This window comes from Ranitomeya variabilis, chromosome 1 (assembly GCF_051348905.1).
Source record: "Ranitomeya variabilis isolate aRanVar5 chromosome 1, aRanVar5.hap1, whole genome shotgun sequence".
NCBI lineage: Eukaryota > Metazoa > Chordata > Amphibia > Anura > Dendrobatidae > Ranitomeya > Ranitomeya variabilis.
Genome location: NC_135232.1, coordinates 232,319,653 through 232,347,217, shown reverse-complemented (window position 1 = coordinate 232,347,217; position 27,565 = coordinate 232,319,653). Strand labels below are relative to the sequence as shown.

At 43.1% G+C, this 27,565-nt stretch overlaps 2 protein-coding genes across 2 annotated transcripts in view; one reads left to right on the top strand and one right to left on the bottom strand.

The window, feature by feature from the left end:
- Positions 1 to 27,565, bottom strand: part of AACS (acetoacetyl-CoA synthetase) — a 157,586-nt gene that overhangs the window by 29,797 nt on the left and 100,224 nt on the right. Inside the window, exons 8-13 of the mRNA XM_077293263.1 lie at positions 19,318 to 19,468; positions 11,878 to 11,958; positions 10,923 to 11,047; positions 4,391 to 4,455; positions 3,107 to 3,229; positions 1,414 to 1,527 (exon numbers count right to left, since the gene is read on the bottom strand). Of these exons, the coding sequence (XP_077149378.1) occupies positions 1,414 to 1,527; positions 3,107 to 3,229; positions 4,391 to 4,455; positions 10,923 to 11,047; positions 11,878 to 11,958; positions 19,318 to 19,468 (659 nt within the window). The remainder of the gene's footprint in view (positions 1 to 1,413; positions 1,528 to 3,106; positions 3,230 to 4,390; positions 4,456 to 10,922; positions 11,048 to 11,877; positions 11,959 to 19,317; positions 19,469 to 27,565) is intronic.
- LOC143811948 (uncharacterized) overlaps positions 1 to 27,565 on the top strand; it is a 230,289-nt gene that overhangs the window by 162,928 nt on the left and 39,796 nt on the right. The gene's annotated exons all lie outside the window — the stretch shown is intronic.

Sequence of the window (27,565 nt, the reverse complement as noted above, 5' to 3'; positions counted from 1 at the left end):
ATTACTGTGTGACTGCATGTCTCTTATCGCCGTTTACTGTGACATAACTGTATGAATTTTGCTTACGCTATGACGTCACCATGAACATGAGTGAAACATGGAGACATCACTATATTTATGCTGAGACATGACTTTGTGTACTATTCCTGTACGGTGATGTCACAGTGCACGTTATCTCACTGCTATAATATCAGTGGGTGCACTATCACTGCTAGGGCTCGTGCACATGACCGATTATCTCGGACGAGTTCCGTGGTTTTCATAGACAGAACTCGTACCCATGATATCCTATGGGGCTGTGTACATGTCCTACTGGAGACATGTTTGATTTTGATCTCAGTGTTGGATCAAAAGTGGAAATGCAAGTTTATGGGTCCTTAAAAAAACATATTGGGCTGTGGCTATATTCACACTATCAGTGTTTGGTCAGTATTTCACCTCAGTATTTGTAAGCCAAAACCAGGAGTGGAACTATCTGAGGAAAAGTATAATAGAAACACATCACCATTTCTGTATTTATCACCCACTGCTGGTTTTGGATTACAAATACTGAGGTAAAATACTGACCAAACACTGAATGTGGCCTTAGGATGAAAACGGTCTTGTGAACCTACCGCACTTTATTTCATTACTGTGAATGGTGGAGGAGGGCCCCACTTCTAGTTCTGGTATGAAGCCCCTCGCTTACATTTTATGCCTGAGACCTATTAAAGAGGAACTCCCTCAGCACGCTGAAGACACCACTACAAGTAAAGAGAGGAAGTGCTCTTACACATGACTTATGCCTGGCAGATTGCCCACAAAGGAGTACTACATACTTTATGACTGAATGACTGAAGTCAACTCTTTCACGTTCAAGGTCATTCTCATTGCTCAAATGAAAAATATCCAGTGGAAAAGTTCACAATCAGTCCTCATGACAATAAATCAATGGTAAAGGTCGGTCACAATGTTCTCCTGCTACCACCCCCTGCTGCCATAAGAAAAGGATGAGGAGACTGCACCAAATTAATAAAAAAAAAAGTAGAGAAGCTGTGCCTGCCTGCAGTCTGGGGTCCATAAAATAGATTGTTTGAAGCTACAGTCACAATGAATGCACTCATGTAAACAGCAGGTGTCATTTATGAGGGGGCTTCTGTGACATCTTGTGATAAGGCTGGCACGTTCATCACACAACTGGGACTGTAGCAACAATTCATACATTAATTTCCAATCTACTTTACCATGGCAGCTGGCAAATTTCTATCTCTTCCAGTGCGCCACTTCTGCTCTTAAGCGGCATAACATGATACAAAAGCTTGTGAAGAATCAGACAGGTTATTGCAGGTACTTACATTATATGCCGGTATATTCAAATATGGGTCTTATGGAAAACATCATAAAATTAATAAAAAATAAATAAATTAAAATCACCATTTTCATTCCACGCCTCTATCCCCATTGCAAGATTTCGGGCTTGGATTTCCCCTCTGTAAACAGGAATGTTGTGATTTTGTCCCATGAAACAAGATATAATATCCGTGCCACCTACAAAAAAAATATATATATATACATATACAGTCATTAACCTCATTTGTAAAATATATTGTATGAATGAGTAAATTAAATGATATAACTTGCTCACTAATTACTCATAGCCTCATGGAAGATATAGTAGATTATTCAGATCAGACCTACATGGACTTAAAAAGAGTACGTAGACGTGAGAGATGTTAGCGCAGGTCTCCCCTATACTGCACATTCTCAGACAAATAATATAAATATCGCATTTTAGATAGGGGATTGCATTACAAAAGTGTAATCTATTTTCACCATCTTGATAAAATCTGAGGTAGATGCCAACATCAGACATGACTGGTGGTGTATGACCTGGAGTCACAAAAACGCGAAAAAAAACAAAACTGTAGAGGTAACTAATGTATTTTTCCCTGTAGGAAGCCATTTAAACATCGTGTCAGCAGGTATATGCTGCCTTATGCAAGAGTAATACAAAGTTGGAGTAGAGACTCCAATTCTAGAACTGGGCCACTTACTTGGCTTCTTGCTGCAATAATGATAAAACAGCACTTTATCTGCTGCAGCTCTGCAAGTCCTCTCAATAATAAGCTACTAGTAGTCTTCTATTATCAGGACCTCAGACTGATTTACATGTTTCTGCCTACACTGTGCATAGGAAGAAAACTGCCAATCAATGGCACAGGCAAGGTTAGGCAACATCTAAGATTGAGAGGACTAGCAGAGCTGCAGCAGATAAAACAGAGCTTTTATCAAAACTACAGCATGGATACAAGTAAGTGACACAAAACAGGAATCACTGTCTCGGTCTCTGTTAAGTTGCCCTCAAATTGGAAAGCATAAATGTTTGGGAAAGGTCGACTCCAGTGGAATTACAAAGTTTACAAACATTTTTCCCCATGACCACTGCCTTATCTCATACATGACCAGGTCAGAGAACATGCAGATAGGTCTCCTTTTTTTAGACCATGTACTTTTGTAAGCTGCATCTTTACGTTTTGTAGTATTTTACAGAATAACCTTCAATAAGTGGATATAATAAAAATAAAAATCAAGGATTTGCACTTGTACCAAATCTTCTTTATCCTTCTATAATGAGCTACAGAAACTGGGAGGCAGATGTTAATTAATGTACTTTTACAAACTACAAAACACACGCAAGTGAAGAACTCATTTCCCAGTTGGAAATTGCTACATATATTATATTTAATCAGGAGATTGTATTGGTTTTGCTTATAAAGGTTAACTACGTAAAAACTGGAGCAACCAAAAAGTACAATTAATGAGTGAAAATATCAAACGGCGCCAAAATCCCGCTAATTAAACATTACACGTCCTCTCCTATTAGTATACCTTTGAGAAAATAACAAACGTGAGAAGCACAGAGACTGGTGGTTCGCACTGGGGGCCTGGACTAGATGTTCTCCTGTGGTTTTCATCGGTTATTTTCCACAGATTCCAAACACAAACTGATACGTTCATTGGCTGAAGAAGGCCCTCGTGTCGAGATTGGGGCTGTGAGAGAGGACACTCCAGAATATGTTGTCGCCATATTGAGGCAGTGTAAGATCACAGCTTCTCATATACTTACCAGAGATGGAGCCGAGGAGGACATGATTCTTTATGTGTTCATACACATAATCGTAGCTTTGTGGCTTCAAAGGCGATCCCGTTGACAATATTGTATGAAGAGTCTGAAGACTGTGCGTTTCACCTGTTAACAATCCATGATATTTTGAGTTACTTCTTGTCTGATCACACTACAGGCATTATACGCATTTGCTGTATGATTTCTCATCTCATCCATTATTCAGATTTCATTTGGTCTTAGAAACATCATCTATCGACACTGGCATTCTCCTCTCCTAGGCAGGTTTCACATGTCCGACAGTCATGTTCTGAGAACCGACTGCAGTGCCCAGACTGGTCCCCGTAACTCCAAAGTCAAACTCAATAACCTTGTCGTGAATGCCCAAGAGGCTATTGAGTTTGGTCAGGAGCTCCTCGGGTGATCCGGGCCTGAATCTTAGTCAGGTTTCACATGACCAAGAAAGTGAGATGTAAGCGAGGTAATTGTAATCTGTAAATTCCTAATCTGCATCACTAGTACATGTGAGTCTATAAATTCTTATCCTTCTTTTTTGTAGACAGTAAATATTTAATTGCTGTTGATGTGTCGAAACTTTCTTTTGTGAACAGCAAATGTACCTAATTATACCTAAATAATTCCCTCACTTCAACATCATCCCTCTTACATCCATACCCAATAAATATAGCGCATTATAGATTTTTTTCAATGATGTATTTTTTCTGCACTGATTTACAGACTTAGGTAGGGGTCACACTTGCGAGTGCAATGCGCGAAACTGGCACGAGTCTCTCGCCTCAATGCCCAGCACTGCCGCCGGCACTCGGGGCCGTATGTATTTCTATGCAGCTGAACGCTTCGGTCCCTAGTGCCGGCGGCAGTGCTGGGCATTGAGGAGAGACTCACGCAAGTTTCACGCATTGCACTCGCAAGTGTGACCCCGGCCTTAGGCCTAATTCACACATCAATTTTTCATCAGTATTTTAAAGTGAAAACCAGGAGAGGCTCTAAAAATCTTTTTTTTTTTCCTTTTCATAAGCTCCACTCCTGATATTTGCTTACAGACAGTGAGGAAACACTGACCAAACAACCAGCCATAACAGGTGATCATTAAAATAATAGGTCATTTAGATCTCACAGATGGTAGGGATCACCGAGCCTTCAGGAACCCCTCCACTGGGCAGACTGGGAAGCTAGTAAGAACAGTTCCTACTCTGGTGGACCTAGTACTTCCACGAATCATATGGTCAGCTAATCATTTCAAATATATGATAGGAAGAAACTTACGAGGTTTAAGGGTTTTCTCCTCTAGTACAGACAACCACTTGGCTCCAGTCCCCAGGATGGTTATCCTGTAAAAAACAAAGCCCAGGCTTGAAAAATCTATAGAAATCTAAGTTTACTTACATAGAAGAAAACTGGTTAGTTTATAAGTCTCCTTATGATGGACTGGCATTCTCCACAAGGAGAAACATTACCCTTTAGATCCCCTGTCTGTGGGCTCTCATACAGCCAATTCAGACCCCTTACTTTGCACTGATGAGGGGCAAAGCACCCGAAATGCATGTCTGCAAAATGGAGTATCTGGTTTGGCTCCTTATCCTAAGTCATGTGGCACGTCTCTGTAAAGGGAATCTGTCACCAGGTTTTTGCTACCGCATCTGAGAGCAGAATAATGTAGGAATGGAGACCCTGATTCAATAATGTATCACTCAGTTTACTGGGTGCAGCTGTTATGACCCAGAGGCTTTAGATATAGCAGAGATGAGAAAGCTGTCCCCGCCAACACCAAAGCTTTCTGTGTACATTGTATATTAACCCTTTCTGACCTCGGATGGGATAGTACGTCCAAGGTCAGAACCCCCGCTTTGATGCGGGCTCTGGCGGTGAGCCCGCATCAAAGCCGGGACATGTCAGCTGTTTTGAACAGCTGACATGTGCCCACAATAGCGACGGGTGGAATCGCGATCCATCCGCCGCTATTTAACCGGCGGTTACGGCCATCGGGCCAGAAATGAGCGCATAGCCGACCCCCGTCACATGATCGGGGCTCAGCGATGCGTCAGGATAGTAACCATAGAGGTCCTTGAGACATCTATGGTTGCTGATGCTGGCTTGCTGTGAGCGCCACCCTGTGGTCGGCGCTCATAGCAAGCCTGTAATTAAGCTACATAGAAGCGATCCGATGATCGCTCCTATGTAGCAGAGCCGATCAGGCTATGCCAGCTTCTAGCCTCCCAAGGAGGCTATTGAAGCATGGCAAAAGTAAAAAAAAATGTGAAAAAATAAAAAAAATATATAAAAGTTTAAATCACCCCCCTTTCGACCCATTCAAAATAAAACAATAAAAAAATCAAACCTACACATATTTAGAATCGCCGCGCTAAGAATCGCCCGATCTATCAATAAAAAAAAGGATTAACCTGATCGCTAAATGGCGTAGCGAGAAAAAAATTCGAAACGCCAGAATTACGTTTTTTTGGTCGCCGCGACATTGCATTAAAATGCAATAACGGGCGATCAAAAGAACATATCTGCACAAAAGTGGTATCAATAAAAACGTCAGCTCGGCACGCAAAAAAATAAGCCCTCAACCGACCCCAGACGAAAAATGGAGACGCTACGGGTATCGGAAAATGGCGCAATTTTTTTAGCAAAGTTTGGAATTTTTTTTCACAACTTAGATAAAACAGAACCTAGACATGTTTGGTGTCTATGAACTCGTAATGGCCTGGAGAATCATAATGACAGGTCAGTTTTAGCATTTAGTGAACCTAGTAAAAAAGCCAAACAAAAAACAAGTGTGGGATTGCACTTTTTTTTGCAATTTCACCGCACTTGGAATTTTTTTCCCGTTTTCTAGTACACGACATGGTAAAACCAATGATGTCGTTCAAAAGTACAACTGGTTTAGCAAAAAATAAGCCCTCACATGGCCATATTGACGGAAAAATAAGAAAGTTATGGCTCTGGGAAGGAGGGGAGCGAAAAATGAACACGGAAAAACGGAAAATCCCAAGGTCATGAAGAGGTTAACAGTAAGCTGCTTATCAGTGGAGAGGGCCTGACAACCAGCGCCGGCTCAGTAACTGAAACTCGAATGCTGCCGAGGGATAAAAGTTTATTTTTTCCCCACAGCGTTCAGGTAAGTGCAGGCTAGTGACCTGCAAATTATCCCCACATCTGCAGGTTAATAGCGTTTTTTCTGGTGATAGGTTCCCTTTAACATCTTCCTGACATGCGTCGTACATATACTGCTCTGCAGGAGCCGCGTTCCCACAAACAGCAGTATATGTAGGGTGGCACAATTGTGCAGCCTTAAGCTGAGTGTTGCGGCGATCGCGTGCGGGTGTCAGCTCTGTGTGAGAGCTGACACCCCACAGCAATGGCCACGATCGGTGCTAGCCTCAAACAAGTGCAGTAAAATCTGAACTATAATAAGGCGTTTCTCCACTTCTGAGCTAGTAGTTTTCGATGACATGTGGGGTATCAGTAAACTCAGGAGAAGTTGCACAACAAACTTTGGGGTCCATTTTCTCCTTTGACCCTTGTGCCCTTGTGAAAATACAAAATTTGTAGCTACAAATTTTAGTAGGAAAAATTTGATTTTTTCTTTATTTTCACAGCTTAGCGTTATAAACTTCTGTGAAGAACATGGGGGTTCAAGGTCTTCACTACACATCTAGATAAGTTCCTAAAGGGGTCTAGTTTCCAAAATGGTGCCACTTGTGAGGGGTTTCCACTGTTTAGGAACATCAGAGGCTCTGCAAACGCAACATGGCGCCCGAGCCCTGCCATACATTTGTTTTCCTCCACATATGAGGTATCTGCGCACTCAGGAGAAATTGCACAACAAATTGTATGGAGCAATTTCTCATGTTAACCTTATGAAATTTGGAGCTAAAAAGATTTATCTGGGGAAAAAAAATCTGATTTTTTTATTTTCACGGCTCTACATTGTAAGCTGCTGTGAAGCAACTGGGGGTTCAAGGTACTCAATACACACCTAGATAAGTTCCCAAAGGGGTCTAGTTTCCAAAATGGTGTCACTTGTTTGGGGAGTCCACTGTTTAGGCACATCAGGGGCTCTCCAAACATGACATGGCGTCCGCTAACTATGCCAGCAAATTTTACATTCAAAAAGTGAAATGGTGCTCATTCTGAGCCCTGCCGTGCACCCAAAGAGTAGATTTCCACCACATACAGTACAGACCAAAAGTTTGGACACATCTTCTCATTTAAAGATTTTTTTGTATTTTCATGACTATGAAAATTGTACATTCACACTGAAGGCATCAAAACTATGAATGAATTAACACATGTGGAATTATATACTTAACAAAAAAGTGTGAAACAACTGAAAATATGTCTTATATTCTAGGTTCTTCAAAGTAGCCACCTTTTGCTTTGATGACTGCTTTGCACACTCTTGGCATTCTCTTGATGAGCTTCAAGAGGTAGTCACAGGGAATGGTTTTCACGTCACAGGTGTGCCCTGTCAGGTTTAATAAGTGGGATTTCTTGCCTTATAAATGGGTTTGGGACCATCAGTTGTGTTGAGCAGAAGTCTGGTGGATACACAGCTGATAGTCCTACTGAATAGACTGTTAGAATTTGTATTATGGCAAGAAAAAAGCAGCTAAATAAAGAAAAACGAGTGGCCATCATTACTTTAAGAAATGAAGGTCAGTCAGTCCGAAAAATTGGGAAAACTTTGAAAGTGTCCCCAAGTGCAGTGGCAAAAACCATCAAGCTCTACAAAGAAACTGGCTCACATGAGGACCGCCCCAGGAAAGGAAGACCAAGAGTCACCTATGCTTCTGAGGATAAGTTTATCTGAGTCTCCAGCCTCAGAAATCGCAGGTTAACAGCAGATAAGATTAGAGACCTGGTCAATGCCACACAGAGTTCTAGCAGCAGACACATCTCTACAACAACTGTTAAGAGGAGACTTTGTGCAGCAGGCCTTCATGGTAAAATAGCTGCTAGGAAACCACTGCTAAGGACAGGCAACAAGCAGAAGAGACTTGTTTGGGCTAAAGAACACAAGGAATGGACATTAGACCAGTGGAAATCTGTGCTTTGGTCTGATGAGTCCAAATTTAAGATCTTTGGTTCCAACCACTGTGTCTTTGTGCGACGCAGAAAAGGTGAACGGATGGACTCTACATGCCTGGTTCCCACCGTGAAGCATGGAGGAGGAGGTGTGATGGTGCTTTGCTGGTGACACTGTTGGGGATTTATTCAAAATTGAAGGCATACTGAACCAGCATGGCTACCACAGCATCTTGCAGCGCCATGCTATTCCATCCGGTTTGCGTTTAGTTGGACCATCATTTATTTTTCAACAGGACAATGATCCCAAACACACCTCCAGGCTGTGTAAGGGCTATTTGACCAAGAAGGAGAGTGATGGGGTGCTATGCCAGATGACCTGGCCTCCACAGTCACCAGATCTGAACCCAATCGAGATGGTTTGGGGTGAGCTGGACCGCAGAGTGAAGGCAAAAGGGCCAACAAGTGCTAAGCATCTCTGGGAACTCCTTCAAGATGTTGGAAGACCATTCCCGATGACTACCTCTTGAAGCTCATCAAGAGAATGCCAAGAGTGTGCAAAGCAGTCATCAAAAGGTGGCTACTTTGATGAACCTAGAATATAAGACATATTTTCAGGTGTTTCCCACTTTTTTGTTAAGTATATAATTCCACATGTGTTTATTCATAGTTTTGATGCCTTCAGTGTGCCTTCATAGTCATGAAAATACAGAAAAATCTTTAAATGAGAAGGTGTGTCCAAAATTTTGGTCTGTACTGTATGGTGCATTGGCATGCTCAGGAGAAATTGCACAACAACTTGTATGGTCCATTTTCTCCTGTTACCCTTGCAAAAGTAAAAAAAAAATGAGGTCTTGGTTTTGCAAATTTTGTTGTAAAAATGAGAAATCACTGGTCAATTTTTAACCCTTACAACTTCCTAACAAAAAAAAATGATGTTTAAAAAATTGTGCTGATGTAAAGTAGACATGTGGAAAATGTTATTTATGAACTATTTTGTGTGATATGACTCTCTGATTTAAGGGCATAAAAATGAAAAGTTTGAAAATTGCGAAATTTTCTAAATTTTCACCAAATTTCAGGGTTTTTTTTTCACAAATAAACGCCATAAAATAATAAAAGTCATGTCAAATAAATGTTACCACTATCATGAAGTAAATATGTCATGAGAAAACAGTGTCAAAATCAGTGGGATCCATTGAAGCTTTCCAGAGTTATGATCTCCTAAAGTAACAGTGGTCAGAATTGTAAAAATCGGCCTGGTCAGGAAGGTGAAAACAGGCTTTGGGGTGAAGGGTTAAGAAACAAGTAGTGAATTTGTAAGAAAACAAACATGACAAACAATGCCTCAATGACTTGAATCAATTTATAGGTATTCATTTTAATGAATGTGGAAATGCCGAGTCCATCTGAATGTGCCTCCTCAACATGGCATACACCACATGGATGCGATATGGATGACCCATCGACACATGGCACCCTCAACGATCAGCTGTTCTCAGCACCACCAGTGGTCGGATGAAAAAGCTTGTGGAGTAGAGCAGCACAACTCCATCAACTAGTGGTTGTTAGGTACTGTGGACCAGCTCCATATTCATCAGCTGATTTGTACAACCAGGCAACTGCCATGAAGGTTATGTTCCCACAATGAGCTTTTGATGCTGCATATTTTCTGTACCTATTACCGTAGGTAAATTAGGGTTCTGTGTTAGTACGCCGTGTTTTTTTACAAAGTGAAAATACGCAGCGTCAAAAACTCATCGTGGGCACACGGCTTAAATATTTGATGGTGATGTGCTCTCCTGCTCTACAACCGGCCGCCACCAGAGATGAGATTCACTGAGCGGTGGGGTAGTCGTGTGTCAGAACGCCACCAATCTGAAAACGATTACCTCTCAGCAAGGTAGCTGGCTGGTTTTGCAGCTCAGTTGGGTACAATTGCTGGGCAATAATCAGGTAGGCAGTCTTCTGTAACAAATCGAATTGACATGGGCCAACGCTAACATATATTCCTCTGCCATCTAACACGGAGCTTATTATAATATATCCCCCAATTACATTAACTAGCTCTTTTAGAGAGAACAGACAATTTGAGAAAGTAAGATTTGGACGGCCATGGTTAGCCCACCAGTATTTCTTAGATTTGATTAACCTTTCTCTAGAAAGAGTCATCTCTGTGGGACATAACCTTTCAACCGAGCTCTCAGCTAAATGTCACTGGGAAAATACTGCAGAGACGTCAAGGCAAAATTAAATAAGCATAATGAGTCATTTACTATAAGCCTACAATGTATGATCACGTGGAGAGACACCGGAATAGTGCCAGCACTCCGGCTAGGGGCTGCCAAGCTTCAGCTGGAACCTGAATCGGTACAATTACACACGTCTATATATTTTAAGTACAAAATGGTGTGTTAATCCATCTTCATATAAAGTGGGTGGTTTACGTGTCTGTATTGTACTTTCTACAACAATATATCACGAGTGGTAGGCGATAAAGCAAGTGCCGGTAATATTTCCTGAACTCCTCAAGTATAAAGTGAATGCCTTCACTTCTAATCATCATGTAACAACCATAAATCATTGAATATGGCCATGCGGTAGTGGATCACGTAGTGAAGTCCTGAACTAGAGGTTAGTATAGGGGACTTTAGCAAAGAAGACACTTTAAGGCATCGTCGTGCACTGGGTTATTTTCTGCCTCTCCTAGACAGAGTCATTCTGATAGACCATTCTGAAGAAGTAGCCATTTTATCTACTTTACCCCAGCCGGTCCACAAGGTCCCACAGCACATTCGGACTCGGCACAAGAGGAGAGCCATCATAAAGCACCAGGGAGGCTCCGGTGGCAACTGCCGTAACTAGCCAATTCCACATCATCCAGCCAGCCTGCACGGAAACACACAAATTGTAAGAAAATCTGAATGGGATAGTTGAAAAGCAGCTGCCAAATCTGCAAGCAGCCCTAATTTCAAGGGTTTATTGCTCACTTAACTAGATAATGGCACTGTCACGATCATCTTACACCTAAGAACATAACTAGAATAAAATGGCATCCTATATGTCTAGTAGTTTCCATACAAACATAAAAGTCTTTTCTTTATTTTAAAGAACAATGAGACTATGGAGTCATCAATGGAGACTGGTGAGTGAGCCAAATGACATATACATATACATATACATATATATATATATATATATATATATATATATATATATATATATATATATATATATATATATATACATATTTCTCGGCACGAGCATCTATGTCTCTCTTAACGCAGCCCATTATTTTATTAGCCTTGGCAGCAGCTACCTGGCACTGGTTACTAAGGTTGAGTTTGGTGTCCTCCCAAACCTTTTTAAGTTGTACCTAGTGTTCTATAGTTTAAGACATACTGTATACTAAAAGCAGGCATGGTAAAAGCAAAAGGAGTAACATCTCAAAACTGAAAAAATCCCCAAGAAGCACTGTGGAATACAATCTGAGACATGTGTGGACAGTCATGCAGAGTGCGAGTCCCATGGAATAGTGAGATAAGTTGTGGCTAAGGCTCTTTTCACATTTCACTATATCAACATATTAAAGATATGGACAGTAAAAGTTCCCGGCGCATGTGCTGAACGTAGTCACAGGCCTGCATTTATTTTTCCTGGATAGGAAAGAGCAGTAAATCGAAACTCAAGACTGGAATAATTCTATAAAACTGGCGTACCGTTGTATAATACATGATGACATCACTGCTGGTAGTATTGCCATGCAGGATATGCTCAGATAAATGTTTTATCAGTATTCCCTAGAAGTAAAAGAAGAAAAACAATTTCTTAAAGATTGTATACAATGTTATCAAACAAGAAAAATAAACAAAGCTATTACACCACCATGTTGCCGGTCGGCATTCATTTAACCCCTTAGTGACAGAGCCAATTTGGTACTTAATGACCGAGCCAATTTTTACAATTCTGACCAGTGTCACTTTATGAGGTTATAACTCTGGAACGCTTTATCGGATCCCGCTGATTCTGAGATTGTTTTTTCGTGACATGTTGTACTTCAAGTTAGTGGTAACATTTCTTCGATATTACTTGCGATTATTTATGAAAAAAATGGAAATATGGCGAAAATTTTTAAAATTTTGCAATTTTCAAACTTTGTATTTTTATGCCCTTAAATCAGAGAGATATGTCACAAAAAATAGTTAATAAATAACATTTCTCACATGTCTACTTTACATCAGCACAATTTTGGAAACAATTTTTTTTTTGTTAGGGAGTTATAAGGGTTAAAAGTTGACCAGCAATTTCTCATTTTTACAACACCATGTTTTTTTTAGGGACCACATCACCTTTGAAGTGATTTTGAGGGGTCTATATGATAGAAAATAACCAAGTGTGACACCATTCTAAAAACTGCACCCCTCAAGCTGCTCAAAACCACATTCAAGAAGTTTATTAACCCTTTACGTACTTCACAGGAACTAAAACAATGTGGAAGAAAAAAATGAACATTTTACTTTTTTTTGCAAACATTTTACTTCAGAACCATTTTTTTTAATTTTCACAAGTGTAAAAACAGAAATTTAACCACAAATTTTGTTGTGCAATTTTTCCTGAGTACGCCGATACCCCATATGTGGAGGTAAACCACTGTTTGGGCGCACCGCAGAGCTTGGAAGTGAAGGAGCACCGTTTGACTGTTTCAATGCAGAATTGGCTGGAATTGAGATCGGACTCCATGTCGCGTTTGGAGAGCCCCTAATGTGCCTAAACAGTGGAAACCCCCCACAAGTGACACCATTTTGGAAACTAGACCCCCCAAGGAACTTATCTAGATGTGTGGTGAGCACTTTGAACCCCCAAGTGCTTCACAGAAGTTTATAACGTAGAGCCGTGAAAATAAAAAATCTCATTTTTTCTACAAAAATGATCTTTTTGCCCCCAAATTTTTATTTTCACAAGGGTAACAGGAGAAATTAGACCACAAAAGTTGTTGTACAATTTCTCCTGAGTACGTCGATACCCCATATATGGGGGTAAACCACTGTTTGGGCGCACCGCAGAGCTTGGAAGAGAAGGAGTGTCGTTTTACTTTTTCAATGTAGAATTGGCTGGAATTGAGATCGGACGCCATGTCACGTTTGGAGAGCCGCTGATGTGCCTAAACAGTAGAGACCCCCCACATATGACACCATTTTGGAAACTAGACCCCTTAAGGAACTTATATAGATGTGTGGTGAGCACTTTAAACCCCCAGGTGCTTCACAGAAGTTTATAACGTAGAGCCGTGAAAATAAAAAAAATCACATTTTTTCTACAAAAATGATCTTTTTGCCTCCAAATTTTTATTTTACCAAGGGTAACAGGAGAAAATGGACCCCAGAAGCTGTTGTACAATTTGTCTTGAGTACGCCGACACCCCATATGTGGGGGTAAACCACTGTTTGGGCGCATGGCTGAGCTCGGAAGCAAAGGAGCGCCATTTGACTTTTCAATGCAAAATTGACTGGAATTGAGATCGGACGCCATGTCGCGTTTGGAGAGCCCCTGATGTGCCTAAACAGCAGAAACCCCCCAAAAGTGACCCCATTTTGGAAACTAGACCCCCCATGGAACTTATCTAGATGTGTAGTGAGAACTTTGAATGCCCAAGTGCATCACAGAAGTTTATAATGCAGAGTCGTGAAAATAAAAAATATATATTTTTTAACAATAAAGATTTTTTAGCCCCCAAGTTTTTATTTTCACAAGGGTAACAAGAGAAATTGGACCCCAAAAGTTGTTGTCCAATTTGTCCTGAGTATGCTGGTACCCCATATGTGGGGGTAAACCACTGTTTGGGCGCACGGCAGAGCTCGGAAGGGAAGGAGTGCCATTTTGGAATGCAGACTTTGATAGAATTGTCTGCGGGCGTTATGTTGCCTTTGCAGACCCCTAATGTACCTAAACAGTAGAAACCCCCAACAAGTGACCCCATTTTGGAAAATAGACCCCCCAAGGAACTTATCTAGATATGTGGTGAGAACTTTGAATGCCCAAGTGCTTCACAGAAGTTTATAATGCAGAGTAGTGAAAATAAAAAATATTTTTTTTCCCACAAAAAAGATTTTTTTAGCCCCCAAATTTTTATTTTCACAAGGGTAACAAGAGAAATTGGACCCCAAAAGTTGTTGTCCAATTTGTCCTGAGTATGCTGGTACCCCATATGTGGGGGTAAACCACTGTTTGGGCGCACGGCAGAGCTCGGAAGGGAAGGAGCGCCATTTTGCAATGCAGACTTTGATAGAATTGTCTGCGGGCGTTATGTTGCGTTTGCAGACCCCTAATGTACCTAAACAGTAGAAACCCCCACAAGTGACCAAATTTTGGAAACTAGACCCCCTAAGGAACTTATCTAGATATGTGGTGAGAACTTTGAAAGCTCAAGTGCTTCACAGAAATTTATAATGCAGAGTAGTGAAAATAAAAAAATATATTTTTTTCCAACAAAAAAGATTTTTAGCCCCCAAGTTTTTATTTTCACAAGGGTAACAGGAGAAATTGGACCCCAAAAGTTGTTGTCCAATTTATCCCGAGTACGCTGATGCCCCATATGTGGGGGTAAACCACTGTTTGGGCGCACGGCAGAGCTCAGAAGGGAGGGAGTACCATCTGACTTTTTTAGCGCAAAATTGGCTGTCGTGTTTGGAGACCCCCCTGATGTACCTAAACAGTGGAAACCCCCAAATTATAACTCCATCCCTAACTCCAACACAGCCCTAACCCTAATCTCAACCCGATCCATAATCCTAATCACAACCCTAACGATAATCACAACCCTAACCCCAAAACAGCCCTAATCTCAACCCTAACCATAACCCTAATCAAAACCCTAAATCCAACACACCCCTAACCCTAATCCCAACCCTAACCCTAATCCCAACCCTAATCCCAAACGTAACACTAATCCCAACCCTAATCCCAAACGTAACACTAATCCCAACCCTAATCCAAACCCTAACCCCAATCCCAACTCTAACCCTAACTTTAGCCCCAACCCTAACTTTAGCCCCAACCCTAACCATAACTTTAGCCCCCGTCGTCACAAAAAAAGTTCAATGTAACCTTTTTTTTGTACGTCGCGTCCGCCATTTCCACGGATGCGTGGCTGTAACTCTGCCCCCTCCTCCCCAGGACATAGACTGGGCAGCGGATGCGTTGAAAAACTGCATCCGCTGCCCACGTTGTGCACAATTTTCACAACGTGCGTCGGTACATCGGGCCGACGCATTGCGACCGCCCCGTACCGACGCAAGTGTGAAAGAAGCCTAAGGCTACTTTCACACTAGCGTCGTACTCGGCCCATCGCAGTGTGTCGGGCCGACGTACCGACGCTAGCGTTGTAAGCGCCGCACAACGGGTGCAGCGGATGCTGTTTTTTCAACGCATCCGCTGCCCCATTGTGAGGTGCGGGGAGGCGGGGGCGGAGTTCCGGCCACGCATGCGCGGTCGGAAATGGCGGACACGTCGCACAAAAAAGTTACATGTAGTTTTTTTTGTGTCGACGGTCCGCCGAAGCACGACGCATCCGTCGCACGATGGATGCGACATGTGGCAATCCGTCGCAATGCGTCGCTAATGCAAGCCAATGGAGAAAAAACGCATCCTGCAAGCACTTTTGCAGGATGCGTTTTTTCTCCAACGACGCATTGCGACGGAAGCCAAAAAACGCTAGTGTGAAAGTAGCCTAACCCTAACCCTAGCCCTAACCCTAACCCTAAATTTAGCCCCAACCCTAACCCTAACCCTAACTCTAACCCTAACCCTAATTTTAGCCCCAACTTGTCTTCTCCTGCCGGCCGGCAGATGGCAGCAGATGGCGGGCGCACTGCGCATGCGCCCGCCATGATGAAAAAGCCGGCTGGCAGGAGAAGACAGAAGAGGACCCAGGGACCCCGGGTGAGTATGATAGGGTCCCCGAATCCCCCTATTTCTCTGTCCTCTGATGTGCGATCACATCAGAGGACAGAGAAATAACTGATCGCTTTTTTTTTTTTTTTTTTTTTGCGGTCGCCGGTAAACTGTTAATTACCGGCGATCGCAAAGCAGGGGTCGGTGCAAACCGACCCCGATCATGTTGTTTGGGGTCTCGGCTACCCCCGGCAGCCGAGACCCCAAAGAACATCCGGGTGCCGGGCGGCGGGCGCACTGCGCGTGCGCCCGCCATTTTTTCCCGGAAAAAAGATGGCGGCGCCCATGGGGAGACACGAGGAGCACCGGGGGAGGTAGGTAAGTATTGGGGGGCTATTGGGGGCCATCGGGGACCACATTTCTCTGTCCTCCGATGTGCGATCACATCGGAGGACAGAGAAATTAAACGGCAAATCGCGTTTTTTTTTTTTTTTGTTGCGACCACCGGTAAACGGTTAATTACCGGCGATCGCAACTCGGGGGTCGGTAAAAACCCCCCGAATCATGTTCTCTGGGGTCTCGGCTACCCTCGGCAACCGAGACCCCAGAGAAAATCCGACTCTGGGGGGCGCTATTCACTTTTTCCACAGCGCCGTTAATTAACGGCGCTGTGGATTAAGTACCCTTAGCGTCCGCCGTTAAAAGGCGTATCGGCGTTCGTTAAGGGGTTAATGCTGCGCATCACATGGCATCAATGGATCCTACCTTTTACAGGTATTTTTTATTTAGGAAAAATGTTTATAGCAGGAGATTACCCCCCCAGTGTCCTTCCCCCACCCAAATAATCATCAATCTAGTCAGAAACCTTCTAGTAAGCACATGGTTAATGTCACCCTGCAGTCTCACACGCCAGGAACATCTGATGGAAGTGCTGAAGACACAGCAGCTCCTTAGGTGAGAATGCACATTGTAGTCAGCAGACAGGCTCGTGCGCGCTTCACACATCGTCTGCTCTGCTGACGTTATAGTAAGATGAGTAAATGCGTGCGAGAAGGCTTTGTTCCTGGATTCTAAGATCTGCCTGCAGTGGCAAGGACGGGCTTCAATGGCTAGGACTGATACAAGCTACTAAGTACTACATACAGGTCCTTCTCAAAAAATTAGCATATAGTGTTAAATTTCATTATTTACCATAATGTAATGATTACAATTAAACTTTCATATATTATAGATTCATTATCCACCAACTGAAATTTGTCAGGTCTTTTATTGTTTTAATACTGATGATTTTGGCATACAACTCCTGATAACCCAAAAAACCTGTCTCAATAAATTAGCATATTTCACCCGACCAATCAAATAAAAGTGTTTTTTAATACCAAACAAAAAAAACATCAAATAATAATGTTCAGTTATGCACTCAATACTTGGTCGGGAATCCCTTGGCAGAAATGACTGCTTCAATGCGGCGTGGCATGGAGGCAATCAGCCTGTGACACTGCTGAGATGTTATGGAGGCCCAGGATGCTTCAATAGCGGCCTTAAGCTCATCCAGAGTGTTGGGTCTTGCGTCTCTCAACTTTCTCTTCACAATATCCCACAGATTCTCTATGGGGTTCAGGTCAGGAGAGTTGGCAGGCCAATTGAGCACAGTAATACCATGGTCAGTAAACCATTTACCAGTGGTTTTGGCACTGTGAGCAGGTGCCAGGTCGTGCTGAAAAATGAAATCTTCATCTCCATAAAGCATTTCAGCCGATGGAAGCATGAAGTGCTCCAAAATCTCCTGATAGCTAGCTGCATTGACCCTGCCCTTGATGAAACACAGTGGACCAACACCAGCAGCTGACATGGCACCCCACACCATCACTGACTGTGGGTACTTGACACTGGACTTCAGGCATTTTGGCATTTCCTTCTCCCCAGTCTTCCTCCAGACTCTGGCACCTTGATTTCCGAATGACATGCAAAATTTGCTTTCATCAGAAAAAAGTACTTGGGACCACTTAGCAACAGTCCAGTGCTGCTTCTCTGTAGCCCAGGTCAGGCGCTTCTGCCGCTGTTTATGGTTCAAAAGTGGCTTTACCTGGGGAATGCGGCACCTGTAGCCCATTTCCTGCACACGCCAGACTCAGTCCACTGCTTCCTCAGGTTCCCCAAGGTCTGGAATCGGTCCTTCTCCACAATCTTCCTCAGGGTCCGGTCACCTCTTCTCGTTGTACAGCGTTTTCTGCCACATTGTTTCCTTCCAACAGACTTACCATTGAGGTGCCTTGATACAGCACTCTGGGAACAGCCTATTTGTTGAGAAATTTCTTTCTGGGTCTTACCCTCTTGCTTGAGGGTGTCAATGATGGCCTTCTTGACATCTGTCAGGTCGCTAGTCTTACCCATGATGGGGGTTTTGAGTAATGAACCAGGCAGGGAGTTTTTAAAAGCCTCGGGTATCTTTTGCATGTGTTTAGAGTTAATTAGTTGATTCAGAAGATTAGGGTAATAGGTCATTTAGAGAACCTTTTCTTGATATGCTAATTTATTGAGACAGGTTTTTTGGGTTATCAGGAGTTGTATGCCAAAATCATCAGTATTAAAACAATAAAAGACCTGACAAATTTCAGTTGGTGGATAATGAATCTATAATATATGAAAGTTTAATTGTAATCATTACATTATGGTAAATAATGAAATTTAACACTATATGCTAATTTTTTGAGAAGGACCTGTACATATATAATATGTGAGTCGTCTGCTTCTGTCCTCCATAATCATCCAAACATCAGATTAAACATGTTTTTGTATTTTTTGTTCAGGGTTTGTATTGTTAACCTATTATTGTCTCAACAGCAAGTTTCCATGTGATATTGTGCAGCCGAGAATGATTTTCAAATTTGCTTAAAAATAAATTTCCTACGATGGAGGAGCGGGTTTCTTCGCTCATTGAGTGATTTCCAGCCTGTTTAGAAGGACCAATAATCGTGAATGAGCATTGTTAGGTGCACTCATTCTTATGGGCCTTAACGACAGGCAAAAAAAGCAAACCAGCAGAGGGTGCACCAACATTACACCACTCAGTCTGCAATGATGGCGCAGCACAGGGTAAAAAAAGGTGGTGTAGAATAGGAATTTCCAATATGTTTGCTTTGAAGCAATAAACCAGTGCAAGATACATCCTGCAACAATACAATGAATTTCCATAATCTAGAAACAGTGGTTTTATAACTACAAAATAGACATCTGTCATAGACTAAAGTTAGCGGTCCAATGCTTACCCCGGCGGAGTGCACCATACACTTGGGGGCACCTGTTGTGCCAGATGAATACATAATATAAAGAGGATGGTTGAAGGGCAGCTGCTCAAATTCCAGCTGAGGGGGTTGGTCCCCAACTTTTCCAGTTGCCAAGAAGTCATCCAGAAATACACTGGTAAAAGAGAAGAACATTTCTGTAAATTACATTACCCGGTGGATCAGTGCGCAGTACCAAAGAGCCATCAATTTCTCATTTTCTGCCAAAATATCATATGTTGTGAAAATCAACAAAAACACTAAAATCTGCATAGAAACAATTTAGGAAGCCCTCATCAGCATTTTACTGCATCAGTAATAATGTATCCCCTTATGATTATTGGTTAAAAATTAACTATTCATGTGGTGCATGCATTGCTCCAAAGAACCTAAACTTTAATTTTTTAATATGGATTGGTTATAGGTTAAAGGGGTTGTTTCATCCTATCAAGATTGGTAAAAACAAGCAACTTTATTTCTTATTAAAAAAAATCCTCTCTATTCTCAAGGACAGAGGGATTTTTAGTTCTAGAGGTTACGGCTTGTTGCCAAGGATACCGGCTAACTTTGCAGTCTCAGAGGTGGTCAGTTTCCTAGGCAAGGAGCATGTAATGCTGGCGTCGACCTGCTTCAGTCCCCCTATGCATTTTCTCTTATGCTGGCAGCCTGAGAGATGACTCAGCCACCAGCACGACACGGCCATTTGTCCAAACTGGAAATCTTCAAGAGCGCACAGCTCCGGGCAAGCAATAAGCCAGGAGGCAGGGGAGACTTGTGCTCCTGAAGAAATAAGACAGGACAAACCCTTAAGTGTATTGCTACATAGCTGTATTAATGATATACCGATCCACATTTACAGCCCATATTATTGTTCGCAGCGGCATTTTCAATTCGCAGACATCAAAACTTGTTGTGCTAAAATTCTGCCGATTTAAGTCTTTATAAGAAAACTTTACATCAGGAACTGTGCCGGGACCCTACCGATCAGCAAATTTTCACCTAACATGCAGATAAGTGAGAACTTCAAAAGGTCATCCCGATTTAAGTGACACTAAAGCTTGTTGACCATTTCTAATGGTGTCCCGGAAAAAGTCTAATGGCACCCACTGGGCTATACTAAATACTTCCCTCGGGTACAATAAGCAATGTAATAGATTTATTAAGTAATGACATGTTTATGTAAATAACATGTAGATAGACCCCTTAAAAATGCCCCATCAGGCCTCCTTGCTGTTGGTATAAGTAAAATACTTGTATTCCCCTTAAAATAGAAATTCTGAGGCATCTTTTCTTGTAACTTTGCCTTGTGCAGTCATCTGTTATTCCTCCTGGAATTTCATAAAACAAACTGGCCATTCCGATTGGCCATGACTGATGGGTGTGTCTCTACACAATGTGACACCTCCAGCACTGATAGGACAGTGAGAGTGGAGGGACACACCCCCGAGGGGTAACACAGCTGTCACTTTACTTGTGCATTTCCAGGAAGAATAACAGGCTTTTTTAAGAAGAAAAGTTCCAAACGTGTTATAGTATAGGAATACTATTATTTACTAAGAAATAAACACAAGTCTTTAAAGAGGACATTTCAGCTGTCAAGAGGGACCAGTTTTTGCTCTTTTTTTATTACCACTGATCTTGTGAACATTTCAATTATTTCTTCATTAACATCCACCATACGGGTATTTTATTAAGTGCTCATTTTTATGGTGTTTATCAAGTTGGCGGTGCCCACAGGATCCTCTGAGGCCGTGTCTTTAGGCCGATCTGTATTATTACCCTGTAAGTGCTGCCTCCTTGATAAAGACCATAAAAAAGTAGCACTAGATAAAAAGGTCCATAGCTATATGGCAGATTTAAAAAAAAAACACCTGGCAAAAGCGAAGTGCCACAAATACATCACCCGCAAGCAACATGAATTATGATAATGCCTCTGTGGCACCATGTCTGCGATGACTCTGCCACTTCGTTATTACTGCCAATACAAATGCCTGACACTGGCACAGACATTCTGTTTTGTGACAAACTTTTCCTCTTGGCAGATGCCAGCACAAAGCGCGTAAAATGGGAGATGCAGGAGATTTTATGCAGCGCCAACAGTACAGTTAATAAATTCATGGTACTGTACCGCCGCGACAGCCTGAGTCTCAAGCACAAATGGGATTCATATATAAATTAAACATTTAATTATTTCTACAAAGTGCATTAGGAAAGACAATTTCAGAGATAAAAGTGCAAGAAAGGAAGGTCAGGCACAAGTACAGACCATGCAATAAGGCGGAAGATTTATGAATTGCCTTTTACTTGGCAGATGGGAGAGCACAATAGCAAGGAAAATGGAGACAGACGGCAAAGACAAAGAAAGAGCCCATCAAACAGGTTCGGGGTTTTTATGCTAGATAAGAAGGTCTTAATCAGGTACAAGATGCCCACCATAATAAAGTGTATACGTAATAATGCACAGTGGGCCCATATACGTGGCACTGGAAATCCCCACTGGTGACACATCTAGTCACTATACCGAAGAACCAAGCCATTTCCTATCTTAATCGGTAAATGGGTAAGTACCGCAACTCGCCATGAAAAATTACATTTAGCGGAAAAATAATCACACAAAAATAACTATAATAATGCAAAAGAAATGGAGGGAGGGCGCTCGCCGCAATATGATTTTCAATTTTCACTCATTATGAAGAGATAAATCTTCTCTTCCAGACACTCAAGTGAATGCTTGTCCCAGAAATTTACATGAAAAATGTCAATGCATTACCATAATTTAGCAGCTCCTGAAATATGTGTTAACCGCTCGGTGACCAGGGGTGAAGTACACAGTCTGGATGTTTTCTTGGCTCTTAACTTCCGGGGATAAACCTGCTTCTGCGCCTTCCATTTGCATAGGTGGTTTTATTATCAGGCTTCACACCTGCGTTTTAACATTTTATTTATCTGTCCTGGTTTTTTAAGGAACAGAATCAGAATTAATGTAAAAAAATCGGATCTTTCTAATTGATGTAATAGGAATCAGGGGGCCCCTACTGATTATTATGGGGCCCACTTGGGTTCTGTTATGTAAATGGAAGAAAAGCGCATCAGGTAGAAGCTTTTCTTCGGTCCTAAAATGGGCGCATAACTGAGCCCACACGGACCCCATGATAATTTCCCCCCCTACCTACATTTGAATCAGATTTTTTTTTTACATTAAATCCGAAAAACAGAAAAAAGGAAATGTTAAAACAGAAGTGTGAGCGTAGCCTCAAAGCGGTCAGCATCAGTCTATACCCTCCTTCCATTCAGCGGCTGTGCCATCACCTTCGTCTTAGGTTACAGGAAAATTAGGCCGATCTTCATTTTAGATGGAAGAACCAATTTAATGTCTATAATTTTGACAGAAAACTCAACCAATGAGGTCTACAAGGGAAAGCTGAACATAAAATGGCCGACAGGAGTCAAAAATGTGCAGCTGTTATCTCACTATGACATTAAGGTGGCGCTGTACATGGTGCCGCATACAAGGTCCTGATGCCCTGCGTGGCATACCGCCAGGACACTTAGCTGGCCACATGTCCATGCACACCAGGACCTGAAGACAAAAGAAGCCATAAGCAAGATAAAGTAAATGGTCTAAGATCCAATTTAGGGATCTAGTCTGGGGTCTGGACTGAGGTGGCATGCTCAAAAGATGGATGAATTTAAAAGGGAATCTGTCAAAATTTTTGCTACCTAATTTAACAGCACCGTGAGGTAGAGACAGAGACACCGATTCCAGCAATATGCTACTTACTGGGCTGCTTGTTGTAGTTTTATCAGCAGGAGTTTACCACTAGAGGACTACTTGGCCTGCTGCCGTCATGTAGTCCAACCACACTCCCACCACTGATCGACAGGTTTCTATGTATGCTGTGCATAGGCAGAAAGCTGCCAATCAGTGGTGTGGGCGGGGTTATACAAAGCTCATCATTGAGAGAACTGGTAGATACGCAGTAGAGATAAGTCATTTTATCAAAACCTGGCAAGTAATACATGACCGGAATCAGGATCTTTTCTCAAACATCATGCTGCTATAGGTTAGCAAAAACCTGGCACAGATTCCCATTAAAAGCTTTGCATAGGGCACAGCTCTATGTAATTAATCCCCTGCTTATGTAATGTGCACATACAACTGTGAGAGAACAGATTCCATTTTATGACTGTTCTCCATCTAGTCTTGTAACCACAGTGTCATAGGGATCAACTAACACTGATGTGCGGGAGGAGTTTCACATTTCTATTCATGCCCCTAATATTACTATTGGCTCTTGGTTCCAAGGGAACTTTTCCTTTCTTTGTCTGTGACCCTATTTAAAGTGCCTACAGTGGACTGTGAAAGTATTCATCCCCTTGGCATTTTTTGTGTTGTGCTACCTTACAACCTGGAATTTCACAGTTTTTTAGGGTTTGCCTAAAACTGTGAACATTTTGCTTTCTTATTATTGTGAAGCAAACAACAAGTAGGACAAAATAACTGAAAACTTCAGTGTGCATAACTATTCAACCCCCTAAAGTCAGCACTTTGTAAAGTATCCTTTTAAAGCAATTACAGCTGCAAGTCCCTTTGGATAAGTCTCTATGAGCTTTCCACATCTTACCACTGGCATTTTTGCCCATTCCTCAAGACAAAACTGCTCCAGCTCCTTCATGTTAGATCAGGGGTGGGCAATTAATTTCCCCAAGGAGCCACTTGAGAGACCATGACTGTTGTGGATGGCCGAACTAATAGCTTGAAATTAATTCTACTCAACATTAATTTACGAATATTAATTTTATCACTTAATATTGAGCATAATTAAGTATGCTGACACCCCTCTATATATATAATATATATATATATATATATATATATATATATATATATATATATATATACATACATATATTTTAACCCCCCCCCCACAGCCCCTTATATACAGCATCAGCCTCACACAGCCTCCTTATATACGGCATGAGCCCCACACAACCTCCCTATATATGGCATGAGCCATACACATCTTCTCCATATACACTGCATAAGCCCCACACTGCCTCCCTATATACGGCATGAGCCTCACACAGCCTCCCCATGTACAGCATGAGCCTCACACAGCCTCCCCATGTACAGCATGAGCCTCACACAGCCTCCCCATTTACAGCATGAGCCCCACAGCCTCCCCATGTACAGCATGAGCCTCACACAGCCTCCCCATGTACAGCATGAGCCTCACACAGCCTCCCCATTTACAGCATGAGCCTCACACAGCCTCCCCATGTACAGCATGAGCCCCACACAGCCTCCCCATATACGGCATGAGCCTCACACAGCCTCCCCATGTACAGCAGGAGCCTCACACAGCCTCCCCATGTACAGCATGAGCCTCACACAGCCTCCCCATTTACAGCATGAGCCTCACACAGCCTCCCCATGTACAGCATGAGCCCCACACAGCCTCCCCATATACGGCATGAGCCTCACACAGACTCCCTATGTACAGCATGAGCCCCACACAGCCTCCCCATGTACAGCATGAGCCTCACACAGCCTCCCCATGTACAGCATGAACCCCTCTCAGCCTCCCCATGTACGGCTTGAGCCCCACACAGCCTCCCTATATATGGCATGAGCCCCACACAGCCCCCCTATATACGGCATGAGCCCCACACAACCTCCCCATTTACACTGCATGAGCCCCACACAACCTCTCCATATACTGCATGAGCCCCACACAGCCTCCCCATGTACAGTATGAGCCCCACACAGCCTCCCCATGTACAGCATGAGCCCCACACAGCCTCCCCATGTACAGTATGAGCCTCACACAGCCTCCCTATGTACAGCATGAGCCCCACACAGCCTCCCTATGTACAGCATGAGCCCCACACAGCCTCCCCATGTGCAGCATGACACCCCCAGAGCCTCCCCGTCTGCAATATGACACCCCCATAGCCTCCCCATGTACATCATGACACCCCATAGTCTCCCTATGTGCAGCATGACACCCCCGTGTGCAGCATGTAACCCCCATAGCCTCCCCATGTGCTGCATGTCACCCCCATAGAATCCCCATGTTCACTCCCATAGAATCCCCATGTTGCTGCTTGGGAACTCTGCACCACTTTCAGGGTTACCTTTGGTCTCTGTGCTGCCTCTCTGATTAATGCTCTCCTTGCCCGGGCTGAGAGTTTTTGTGGGTAGCCCTCTTTTGGCAGGTTTGTTGTGGTACCATGTTCTTTTCATTTAATGATCATGGATTTGTTGGTGCTCCCGGGGGATCATCAGAGATTGGGACATTTTTTTTTCTACAACCCAACAATGACTTGTACTTCTCAACCACTTTGTCTCTGACTTGTTTGGAGATTTCCTTGGCCTTCATGGAGTTGTTTGGTTACAGGTGGACTCCCTTTCACACTACGCATGTGACTTATGAAGGTAATTGCTTGCACCAGAAATTTTTGGGGGCTTCATCACAAAAGTGGTGAATACATATGCACATGCCAAATTTTAGCTATTTGATCCCATAAATTTAAGCCTAGATTTTTTTATCACTTCACCAACTTAAGACTAGTGTTGATGCGTCACACACAAATCAGATCACAAAAATATTTATACACAGGTTGTAATGTAACAAAATAGGTAAAAACCCAAGGGGGTGAATACTTTCACATGCCGCTGTACATGTGCTAATAAATCAGAAATCCTGGGTACACCATACAAAGCTGCGGTGTGTTGATTTCCAGAGCGCTCCTAAAACAAATCTTATCAAATTTGTAGTTTGAAGGCATAGAAGAGTGTATTTTGCTCACACAACCGTACAGAACAAATTTCTCAAGACATTCCTCCTGTAATAAGTAAGACATATACAGTACAGACCAAAAGTTTGGACACACCTTCTCATTTAAAGATTTTTCTGTATTTTCATGACTATGAAAATTGCACATTCACACTGAAGGTGTGAGGTTTTAGCAACTCCTAGAGTGAACCCGCAGAACCACAACAACGAACCTCCCAAGGGTGAGCTGACCTGGTAGACCACCCCCAATACAGGGAGCTTTAGGGGCAGGCCCGAGGGAGACTATTGCCGCAGAAGCTGATACCCGGGGACAGGTGGTAGGAAATTCAAACGCAAGAGGGAAGATGCAGAACAGGCTGAGCAGAACAGAGACGCAGAGTAGGCTGGATAGGACCGAGACACGGGGCAGATAGGATATGATGGAGACACAGGACAAGGCTAGGACTGGACAGAGATATGGCAGAGACACAGGACGAACGTGGACTGGGCAGAGGTATGGTGAAGACAGGGGGCAGGCGTGGACTGGACAGAGATATGGAGGAGACACAGGGCAGGCGTGGACTGGGCAGAGATGTGGCGGAGACACAGGACAGACGTGGACTAGGCAGAGATATGGCGGAGACACAGGGCAGGCGTGGACTGGGCAGAGATGTGGCGGAGACACAGGGCAGACGTGGACTGGGCAGAGATGTGGCGGAGACACAGGGCAGGGGTGGACTGGACAGAGATATGGCGGAGACACAGGGCAGGTGTGGACTGGGCAGAGATGTGGCGGAGACACAGGGCAGACGTGGACTGGGCAGAGATATGGCGGAGACACAGGCAGGCGTGGACTGGGCAGAGATGTGGCGGAGACACAGGGCAGACGTGGACTGGGCAGAGGTATAGCGAAGACACAGGGCAGGCGTGGACTGGACAGAGATACAGGGCCTGGGTCATGAGAACCCCAAATGACAATCAGGAAAGGAGCAGCGGAAGGGTTTACCTTAAATACATGGTGTGCAGAAGGACTTCCGGGTCTGGGTCCTCCAGGGTCACAGAGAGGAGCTACGGAGCGCCTGTATATCAAAAGAGGAAGTGCACGTGCGCAGATGAAACATGGAGTGCGAGGTGCGCATGCGGCGAGAACCGGGAAGCTGCGGTGAGTCAGAAGAGAGAACGTGCACAAGCAGGAAGAGCGTGCCGGTGCAGGTAAGTATGTCGGCAAGCGGGAGAAGGGGCGGCTGACGGGGCGGCAGGCACAGCAGCAGGAGCAGCGGCGCCATGACAGAAGGCATCAAAACTATGAATTAAAACATGTGGAATTATATACTTAACAAAAAAGTGTGAAACAACTGAAATTATGTCTTATATTCTAGGTTCTTCAAAGTAGCCACCTTTTGCTTTGATGACTGCTTTGCACATTCTTGACATTCTCTTGATGGGCTATATTT